Source organism: Limulus polyphemus, unplaced genomic scaffold (assembly GCF_000517525.1).
Source record: "Limulus polyphemus unplaced genomic scaffold, Limulus_polyphemus-2.1.2 Scaffold2581, whole genome shotgun sequence".
NCBI lineage: Eukaryota > Metazoa > Arthropoda > Merostomata > Xiphosura > Limulidae > Limulus > Limulus polyphemus.
Genome location: NW_013668191.1, coordinates 60,761 through 72,066, shown reverse-complemented (window position 1 = coordinate 72,066; position 11,306 = coordinate 60,761). Strand labels below are relative to the sequence as shown.

Sequence of the window (11,306 nt, the reverse complement as noted above, 5' to 3'; positions counted from 1 at the left end):
TTTTTTGGTAAATAAACATGTTTGTTGTCTTTATTTTTTGTTTATTCACTGTATTTTATTGAACAAAATGGTTATGCGGCCCGCGCTCGCCATTCTCTCAGCTGGCCTGCTGTGAAAAACGTTTGATGACCCCTGATTTATATGAATAAATAGGATTTGTTGGCACACCCATCTAAATGAAACTATCCAAAATATCGATGTTTTTCCATTTAGATGTGTGTGTGTTCAAGCCTATGTACTTTGTTTTGTTGTTATATAAAAAGTTACACAATGAGCTATCTGTGCTTTGCCTACGCAGGTATCCAAACCAGGACAATGCCAAAGGTTTGGTTTGTTATGAATTTCGCGCAAAGCTACACGAGGGCTATCTGCGCTAGGCGTCCCTAATTTAGCAATGTAAGACTAGAGGGAAGGCAGCTAGTCATCACCACCCACCGCCAACTCTTGGGCTACTCTTTTACCAACGAATAGTGGAATCGACCGTTACATATAACGCCCCAATGCTGAAAGGGCGAGCATGTTTGGTGTGGCGAGGATTCGAACCATCGAACCGCAGATTGTGAGTCGAGTGGCCTAACCACCTGACCATGTCGGGCCCCAATGCTAAAGGTAGTGCAAGCGGAGCGCCCGCACAGGGTGACCACCCATAAGGGCTGCGATTTTGCATCTTTGAGGGCAAGGATAAATTAGCTTCATCTGAGGAAGGCGCAGAATTTATATTTACCTTCAAATGTGCTAGGAAGTTTTATGTTATATTCTTAGAACATTCAAGACGTTCTACGTCTATGTTAATAACTTTTTGATCTGAACGTTATAAGTAAGACCCGTAGCTTCTTCTAAGTCTAACCAATTTTAAAATTACAACATTGAAAATATAACTTACAACACTTTTCGTTATGAATGCTTGTCCTATAATAAACGATATAGTGCAGATGCCAAATGTGGTGCTATCTGTTGTGTAACACACATACACACAAAAAAGAAAAATAAATATTTACCACCCATACCCTGTCAGTGTCAGTCTTATACGCAGTATATTGGCGTTTTATCACTCTTTTTCTAAACCTAATGATAAGGTAATGTTGCTGTGTTAAAAAGTATTTTCAAACATCGAATTGTAATTTATAGTAGTATTTACGTGCTTGGGATGAAGGTTTTATAAATTTGAAAGCTATAGTTATTGAAAGCCGAACGAAGTTTAAATGTAAACATGTTTATTGCTTATCCTGTAATGCAAAAAGTTTAAAGATTTATATTGTACAAGAAATATTCATTAACTTGTGTTTGTAACTTAAGTAGTAACTAGTGTGAAAATGTAGTCCTACTCCTAGAATATGCTGATTTGAGTTGCGCAAAATTTGTACGTAGTTGAACTTGAAGTGTTTCTTAGTCTTACATAAATTACAATGCATTTATATTGAGCATCTATTACGTAGATGACTGACTTATTATACTAGTAATAATAATAATACAGTTTTGAAGTTCTTGTGGGGCAAAAATTTAGAACCAGCAATAGTAATAGTGCTACTAATATTATTATTAATAATAACACTATTAGTAGTAGTATAAAAGCATTGCTTTCACTTCTATAATCTCAGTTTCATTTTCTAAATTCCAACTATTTTCACTATTCTATTCTATATATAAGACTAGGATGGAGACTCAATGACATCATACAGTTATAATATGGGGTGACCAGACATCCCAGTTTGAATCTATTGCCCCTGAGCCCTCCCCGAAAAAAGACTGGAATGCTGACTTGTCTTGTTTTTTTAAAAAGGGGGAAAGTGTCTCAAATATACCATGTTCTCATACCTAACTGTATCTTTAAGGTTATTGTGTGTGTGTTCATGGAGTACTCTTGAATGAATGGGAACATTCGAGGCACTTTGTTGTTGGAAGCCATTAGAAGCGTTGACAACATGATGTATATATAAGGGATCACTTTAAGATTGGTTTTGTTCTAATTCATGTGGTGGCCTATTTATTGAACCTATAATTGTATGGCTACCATGTACAGTGACTGGTGACTGTGTTATTTGCTACCGGTGTTACAATATTGTAAGGTTTACTTTTAATATTATTGTTTTCTTAGGTATTAAAAATGCTAAATGTATTTATAAGGAAGAATATTTGAAGGAGTGGGCATGTATTAAGAAGGGTCATCAGGATGACAAAATTGAATGTACATTGTGTGTACAGAATACTGTACATGATAATATAACAAACTTTCAAGATCATGCAACAGTATCATGGTTTGCCAACCGATAAACAAAGGGTAATTAAGAAAATTAACTGGAGAAGTAAACTTGTGGCAAATTTCTTCAAATGTGTTCCACCCATAAATATTGATGTATTTAGTTCAACATTCAATCTGGGGTCTGTCTGTATACGGAATGAAAAAATGCATGAGGAGCTCTCATTTGTACCTTTTCATTTTTTACCATATATGCATGGACCACCCTAATTTAGATATATCTCTATGACTGGAATGCATGCATTTCTAGCACTCTTGACTATCATGCACACATATGTACCTCTAACACCCTGACTATTTCAACTAGAATCCTGACTGTAATATATGTATATTCAGCACCTTGACCAGCATGCATTTACACCCTGATGAGGATATAGGTACCTCTAACATCCTGACTGACTTGGGAGGAACTCTAAATTCATGACTGTAATGTATATTTATATATCCAGCACCTTGACCAGCTTGCAGTCCCTCTTACACCCTGACTATTGTACGTGTACCTCTAGCATCCTGACTGGTATGGATGTACCTCTAAAATCCTGACTCTACCTTTAGCACTGTGACTGTCATGTATCTATCACATTGTCTTTAATGTAGGTACTATACATCTAGAATCCCGATTAATGCTTTATATCTTGCATTCTGACTAGAGCTAGGCTTAACTCGGTTAACCTTAACTACATTGATTAGTGTCATGTAAAATCATCAATAAGTCAAAATTAGGATTGAATCTATTAATGTCATAAAAATAATCAACTAATTTATATTATTGTTTCTGATTATTACTATTTTTGATTACTTCAACTATCCAAGTCTCATGAGAATAATCAATTAGCTGAATTTAATCAATTAATGAGCCCAATGATTAATTGATTATCAAATTACACTAATTATCCAGCTCTAATCCTGACTAGTATATACATATGTCTATCATCCTGACTGTAATCCATGTACATCTATCACCCTTAGTTGTTTTCACTTTCTTTCTGTTTATAGTTTTAGATGAATATAAATGTACATAGGCAGATATTTGCATATATATTGTATGACTACAGTCTGAAATGTCTGTTTTTGTCCAGTGCATATAACAATGTTTTTAGCCATTATGTGACTCTACACTTGGTGCATGACTAATTCATGTTTAAAATGTTGGAAATAATTATAAGTTGGTTTAGTGCCTTTATGTACAGATTTTAAAATTGTTTATACTAAAATATTCATGGCTGAGAAATTTTAAAAGTAAATTGTGTGAAGAGCCATATCTTGTTAACCACTTTTTTCTTATTGTTGTGCTTAAGTTTATGTTCGTTTTTTTCTTTATGTTAGTTTTCTGCAAAGGAAGAATGACTTCACCAATGGATAATAATAATATCAGGGGAATACAAGGGCAGTTAGAAATATTGCAAAAACTGTGGAGTGATGGAAGACAGAGGAGAACTGAGCCACTTGTGGTTTTTTTAAGGCAGTGTTTTGAAAATGCAGACAATTGTTATCAGCTATGTTTAGAGTTGTTTCAAAACTCTTGTGACTTTTTCAAACCCAAATCATCAGGCTTAGCTTACACTGTAATGCGAGAGTTTGGAGAATGGTTAAAAGCTTCTGGGGACAAACATCTGTCATGCTTAAATCAAGAAGTCAAGTCTACTGTCTTAAAAGCTATTCTGTTGCAGAAGAACACAAACATGGTCAGAATTGTTTGTGATATTTATAGACTTGCAGAAGATGGAGACATGTTCATCAATACTGTAAAATCTCTAATTTTGAAGCAAGCTTTTAATGAGGTCAGTTTTATGTTATGGAGGCTAATCAAACTTATTATTTAATTATAAATTAGTAGTAAACCTAGAAACATTTTCATTCAATGGTTTTTTGCCAAATTTGTATATTTCTTAATTTGCATACATTAAAAAAAAAGAGTCAAGATGAGTTAGCAAAATATTTTGAAAATGGTGTTTATGGTTAATCCAGATGAGTTAACAAGCTTTTTTCAGTGTATTTCTTGTAAAAAATATACTAGATGGTTCCATTGTGTTAAGGTTTAAAAATTATCTCACTACTAATGTTGTTAATAATTTCATTTCGTTTTTAATTCCACAAGCTTCATATCAACTTTTGCAGATGTATTACATCATGGAATATGAAGAATGTATAAAATACATAGACCATAATAATTGATGTTTTCTTGTTTTAAAAACATGACAGTAATATGGTTACAACATGTATATATTGTATGTGATTATTGGCCAGACAACTGCAGGAACTAAAGTATCTTCAATACATTATTTTGATCAGAGAGATATAGCCAAAAAATGTGTTGTCTATGTCATTTCTAAAGCTTGATTTTGTATTATTTTTTTCAGGCTTGTCTTTATGTTGGAGCACTACAACTTCATCAGCACTTCAAATTGGAAGAGGTAGGGTCTTTCACAAATGGCTTGAAAAATTTAATTCAGTGCATAGATATATTTCAGTATTTCATGAACTTATGTATAGACTTTTATTATACTTTAACTTGACGTTTTTCACACCATTCACACTTTGTGTCCACAGATTGTTATTCCACTGATTCTACAAGATAAAGTGCATCTTGTGGAATTTTATCTTCAAAATCAACATGAACTTCAATTACAGTTGATTTTATTCTTAGATTCTGTCTTCTCAAAGCCTGCAGAGATTGAGAATTTAGTAACGTAAGTAGCTTTCATGATCTCCAAGCCTGTATCAGAATGTATTGAAGTTTTATAATACCAAAAAAATGTCTTTAATTACCAGCGTTTCAGAATTGCTTCAAATTCCATCATCAGCATTAAAATCTCAAAAAGTTAGTTCTCAATATTCTAAGTATAAAAACAATATTAGCTATTAAGCAAGTAGTTTTCTATGCAATCAGAAGCTTAGAAAGAACAGATTTAAACAGTAACAGTATAATGGAATGTTCAATAAAATGTTTAATGTTTACATGTTTAATGACATTGTTAAGAGAAAACATTATAAAGAAAGGTTAACTATAAGTATAAACACTGCATCTTTAAAATTAAAGTTATTATAATTATCAAATAAAAACACTGAAAAATCTGGAATTAATTAAATTAATGAAAACAGGGAGGAGTTGATGTTATTATTTTGTGTTGGTGATCATTGAAAATAGAGATGCTTTCTTTAGTAAAATGTTTTGTAATCTGTGGTTCTGGACATGATAATTTTAAATATTCAAGGAGTATGGGGTGGTGGTTATTCTCATTCTGTAATTGGATAAAAGACTCAGGATTAATTAGCTTATATCCAGTTCTAGCTGAAATTCCATGTGCTCATGCACGTGTATGTAGGTGATGTGTAGTTTTACCAATATAGGTAGCTTTACAGCTACCACAAGTGTATTTGTATGTGACCCACAATTGCATAGAAATGGTACAGTGTCTTTGATTTTAAATATGTTTTTAATTCTAAATGTAGACTTAAAGACTAAATGTAGTTTAATTTGTGGGTTATAATTTGTGATTATTTATTGAATTTGAGATTTAAGTTAAAATCAAAGGAGTGATAAGAACTAGTCGATATTTCTAGACAGTGTGTAGCTTTTTTTTGGTAAGTTCCGTTTCAGCTATTAAAAATGTTTGTGTGATGAGTGTAAGAAATTAAGGGGATAACAATTACTTTGTAATATGTTATGAATTTTTGAAATTTCTTAAAGATATTACATGCTCTGTTTAGAACAAGGTCACATTTGAAACTGTTAGAATGAATATATAGGCCAGTAAATGTTTTCTTACAGTAAACAGATATGGCAAAGAGATTGTTTATTTTGTTTACCTGGACATCTGAAAAACTAATTTATTATTTTCTTCCATCTCATGTGTAAAGTTTATACACGAATGTTGTCAGTTTAGGTATTTTAAAAAAAAGTAGAGTAATGGATTTTTCATGTTTAAACAAATCCTTGTTTGATTTGAACTAAAACTTCACAAACCCATTACCACAGTGGCTGATTTTATTTCTTACACTCACTTTAATCCTTAGAATAAAGAACAAACCTGTAAGGAGAATATTAGTATTGGAAGGTGGTTTACTTTATAAATTATTAGAAATAAAAGAAATTGATAATTTACTTTTCTTCTTTTTCTTTGCTCTAGCAATTTGAAGGTGCATTCTGTCAGAAAAGAAAAATTGCGGCCAAAATCTTTGGGCAAATTACTTGGTCGCTTAGTAAAACTATATGGTATACCTATTGGTAAGTAAAATATGTAGCATGCTTATACATACATCCTTATTGTCACACTTACTGTTTTATCCTAGGTGTAATATTTGTATTTCCATGTTTTGACACTGTGCTATGTTTAGCTGTCATACTTTGCTGTCCTTCTTGCTAGACTGTTTTGTTCATAATGCTCAATCTTGGCTGTCAAGCTGTTCTGTCATAGTTAAGTACTTCTAATGGAGCTGTGTCAGCTGTTTTACTTAGTTCTCATAAGTTTATAGTTATATTTTGTTTTACTGAGTCTGTCATAGTAAATTATTACATCTGTCATGCTGTTTTTATGTTAGTACATAAACCTGTTTCCAGACTATGAACAAACAGACCTTTTAACCATTATTCATAGTATTTAATAAACCTACCTCTAGACAAATAGAAAAAAGGACTTTTACCAATAGTTTTGTATATAATAAACAACAAACAGGCCCTTACAAATAGCCATAGTGTTTAACAAACCAATTTCTATATTAAACAAACAAACCCTTTAGCAGTAGTCTTAGAATTTAAAAAACCTAGGTCTAGACATTAAACAAACAGACCGTTTATCAGTAGTCCTAATATTTAATAAAACTATTTCTAGTAAAGCAGCAAATAGGCCTTTTATTAGTAGTTCTAGAATTTAATGAATCTATTTCTATAGAATAACGAAACAGGCATTTTACACTAGTTCTATTATTTAATAAACCAATTCCTATACATTAACAAACAGGCCTTTTACCATTAGTTTTAATATTTAATAAATCTATTTCTCTCTCTCTCTCTTAATATATATATATATATATATGTTTGTGTACACAATAAAAAATCAGGCCTATTATACTCTTAACTACATAGCATGCTCTGATCGGAAGTTAACATTAATGGCAAAAGTTCAGTAGTGCCTTGCTGATCATTTAACCTCAGCTTCATTTGAAGAAACAGAAGAGTCTCCCTCACCTGTAGCATAGTCTTGTTCTCAGCTTTCCTAATTACTTTTTAATGTATTGGGGAATGGGACTACATTACATCTTTAAACTTGAAAAAATGTAGAATTCTTAATAGAGGTTTAAACACACAAATTTAAGGTGAACTTGTGGATAGAAACCATATATTATGGCATTTAATTTCTTCTTATATGGTAGAGAGATAACGACTTGTAGCTTTGGGACATCATAGTTCACTGACCTAGATAGAGGTAGTTATTGAACAGTTTTATTGATGGTTAGAAAATAAATACACACCTTCAACAGAAAGTTAAAGTGTGGGTGTGAAAAGCATCCATTGTTTAGAATAACACTTCTTTTATGCCTTGTGCATTCAGTACATTTCATTGAAGTAATGAATTTTCTAAATGCCCCCTCCCCTTTCTGTGCTTCACCATAATGGTTTCTCCAATGTTCAAAGGGAGCTTTTGTGTATATAATGCTTTGTTGGTGTGTGTCTATGTTTTTTTAATACAATAAGTTTTGTTTAAGTAATGGACATTATACAAATCCAAAGATTAAATTTTATATGTGAGTGACAGTCAGTGTGTGAGTACAATTCAAAGACTGTCACATGGTTTCTTTAAACAAGAGAAAACAAAAACTTCATATTGTTTGAATGCATCTCAAAGAACCTGTGAATGCTTAGAACCATCTTTGAATTCCTGACTAGCAAATGAACTACCAAACTTAATATAACTATTTGTTTTTCAAGTGATCTCACTGTAAGCACCCTAAGAGATATTGGTTTAAAAATAAAGAAATATTAGCAGTATTATAATTAGAGAAGAAGTAATAATATAACTAAATGCTGTTTTTTCTTATTCAATTTTTAGGTTTTTCTTTAGTTTGAATTTGCAAGCATACAAACGTTATCACTATTAAGGTCTGAGAGTAATGAGTTGTTTTTTTTCTACCCTGCAGAAAAATGTCCAAACCTGTGTCAGAGACGGAGTGCTGGTGCCTTCAGGTATATTTTGTACAAAAAATATATAGAAGTAAGTATACTTTTATAGCAGGATACAGTCATTTGTCTTTAGGTACATTTTTTAGAAATAATATACAGAAGTAAGTATACTTTTATAGTAAGATATAGACAGGTGTATTTAGGTACATTTTATAGAAATAATATACAGAAGTGAGTATACTTTTATAGCAGGATACAGTCATTTGTCTTTAGGTACATTTTGTAGAAATAATATACAGAAGTGAGTATACTCTTATAGCAGGATACAGTCATTTGTCTTTAGGTACATTTTGTGTAAATAATATACAGAAGTGAGTATACTCTTATAGCAGGATATAGACAGGTGCCTTTAGGTACATTTTGTGTAAATAATATATAGAAGCGAGTATACTTTTTATAGCAGGATACAATCATGTGTCTTTAGGTACATTTTGTAAAAATAATGCACTGAAGTGAGTATACTGTTATAGCAGGATACAATCAGGTATCTTCCTTTACTTGGGCAGGTTTCTTTATGTACATTTTGTTCATGCACAGCAAATTCAAGGAAAATGAACCTTAAGATTAGAAATGTGCTACATATTTAACAAAGTCTACTATACTGAAATATAAGATAAAAATGTGTTCTATGCACAGCAAATTCAAGAACATTGAGTTATAAGGTGAAAGGTCTGGTACTTAGGGTGTTTGACTTGCTTTTTTGGGTTACAGGATTGAAACTCATAACTGAATATGCTCACCTTCTCAGCTGATTGGGAGCATTATAATGTGATGGTCAATCCTACAATTTGTTGGTAAAGAGTAGCCCAAGAGTTGACAGTGGGTGATGTTGACTAGCTGCCATTCTTCTAGTCTATGAGATCAAAATTAGGGATGGCTAATTCAGATAACTCTTGTATAGCTTTGTTTGAAATTCTCCCTCATTAAATAAAAACAAAAATATATTATGAATTTGTGAAAATTGTAGAAAATTATATGTTTTAGAAAAAAAAAGGTTTTAAACAATTACAAGTTTTGTTTGTTTTTCAGAGAAGCATAACTGATGAAAGCTATGATGAGATGATTAAGGTAAAGCTTTAAGTTTGAAGATATTTTTTAATTGCTTGTTTGTTAGTTTGTTATTCTGAAAATAAACATTCCAGATTGTTATTAATTCTCTTGCTCTGGGCATCCTTTTATGAACATGTCACAAGGTTTTACTGAGTTATATTCAAAACTTAACTAAATTACTTTCTTATTATGGTATATTAATATACTTGGCATAAAAATGTACCTAATAATCCAAATTTTAATATTATATAAATTTGACATTCTTACTTTTATGAGGCAATACTAAAAAAATATCCAGATTTTCCCCTGGTATGAGAATTGTGACATTTGATTTCTAAGTATCCCCATTTCTTAAATTTATTTACCATCTCTCCGAGAAGTACAAAATTTAACTTAAGTTACTCATTATAATGTTGTCATCACTCAGGCAAAGCATAATATTCATAGCCTTCAATCTTATTTGGTTACAGAGCAATAAAAGAGAAAATGAGACTCCTCTTGTCACATCCTCCCTTTCAGGATTTGTTAATATTTCTCTCTTATGTTGAATATTATATTATCTATAACCAATAGAAAACCAAGGTTTTAATCTATCAAGTAACATATTATACTACAATGTTTTCTGTACAGAGAATTTTCTATTTTGCTTCCTTATCAGTCATTATTCCCATGGGAAACACAACATTGAGCATAGTTGAATTTTTAGTGGCTCTTGTTGCACAGTTAGAAATCTAGAAAAAACTGTGATAATTATAGGACATTGTCTGCTTTTTGCATGTTATTATTCTGTGTTCTTTGGTGCAATATTTGATTAACCCTATTGCCCTGGGTATCCTTTACTGTGCATGACACAAGGTTTTAGTGTCTTACATTCAAAATTTTATTATACTACTTCTTGTTTATGTTATACCAATTAGAATAACATAAAATCTTAGCTAATAATCCATATTTTAATAGTATAAAAGTTTTAAGTTCTTAATTCTATAAGGGAATATAAAAAAAAAAATCCAGAATTTCCACTAGTGTGACCCACATGACACATTTTGTCTTAGCATATCATCACCCCTCAAAGATGTATGAAATTAAAGGTAAATTACTCCTTATAAAATCATTATTGCTCAGACAAACCATAATTTTTATAGTCTTCAATTTTGTGTGGTTACAGAGCTATTGAATAGAAAATCGGACCCTTCCTGCCACACCAACCTGTCATATCCTCTCTTTCATGATTCGTTGATAGCTCTCTCTTACATTTCATTATATATATATATATTACCTATAACGAATAGAAAGTCAAGGTTTTCTTCTATCAAATGACTTATTGTATAATGTTGTCTTTTGAACAGGAAAGTGTTAATTTTACTCACAGTACAAGCTTTGTTCCAGTGGGAAAGTTGGATGAATTTGTAACGGCTCTTGTTGCATAGTTAAAAAGCCAGTAAAATTTTGAGAGTTAAGGAAATTTATCTACTTTTTGCATGTTATTAGTATATATCCTGTGGTGCATTATTTAATTAAATAAAAATGATTAAATGCATTATTATTAGTACTATAGAAAGTTAGGGTTAACTCTCTTTGAAACCTGATGGCAAGAAAAAGAAGATTAATTAAGTATTTTATTTCTTGTTTTTCATATTTATTCTTATAAAAGTAACTAAAATCTAAAAATACGGATCCTTTTAAGTTATTTAAGACTAGATTAGCTACAATAAGTAATAATAATATAATTAAAATGGTTCACGAGGCACGCATGTGAAGAACTCATGGTAACTTGTGGGTAATGTAATTCGATAGGGTAATGTGTTGTGCACATTCTCT

General features: G+C 31.3%; 1 protein-coding gene across 3 annotated transcripts in view; it reads left to right on the top strand.

Moving 5' to 3' along the window:
- The first annotated feature begins 975 nt into the window (after positions 1-975).
- LOC106467353 (exonuclease mut-7 homolog) overlaps positions 976-11,306 on the top strand; it is a 59,406-nt gene continuing 49,075 nt past the window's right edge. Inside the window, exons 1-7 of one of the 3 annotated variants that reach the window (XM_013927700.2) lie at positions 976-1,076; positions 3,584-4,038; positions 4,618-4,671; positions 4,808-4,947; positions 6,388-6,485; positions 8,396-8,469; positions 9,468-9,506. In XM_013927700.2, coding sequence (XP_013783154.1) covers positions 3,601-4,038; positions 4,618-4,671; positions 4,808-4,947; positions 6,388-6,485; positions 8,396-8,469; positions 9,468-9,506 — 843 coding nt within the window. In that variant the 5' untranslated portion in view covers positions 976-1,076; positions 3,584-3,600. Of the gene's footprint in view, positions 1,077-1,101; positions 1,205-1,477; positions 1,516-3,583; positions 4,039-4,617; positions 4,672-4,807; positions 4,948-6,387; positions 6,486-8,395; positions 8,470-9,467; positions 9,507-11,306 lie in introns of those variants that run through there. The other 2 variants (XM_022395512.1, XM_022395513.1) reach the window with 2 other exon arrangements.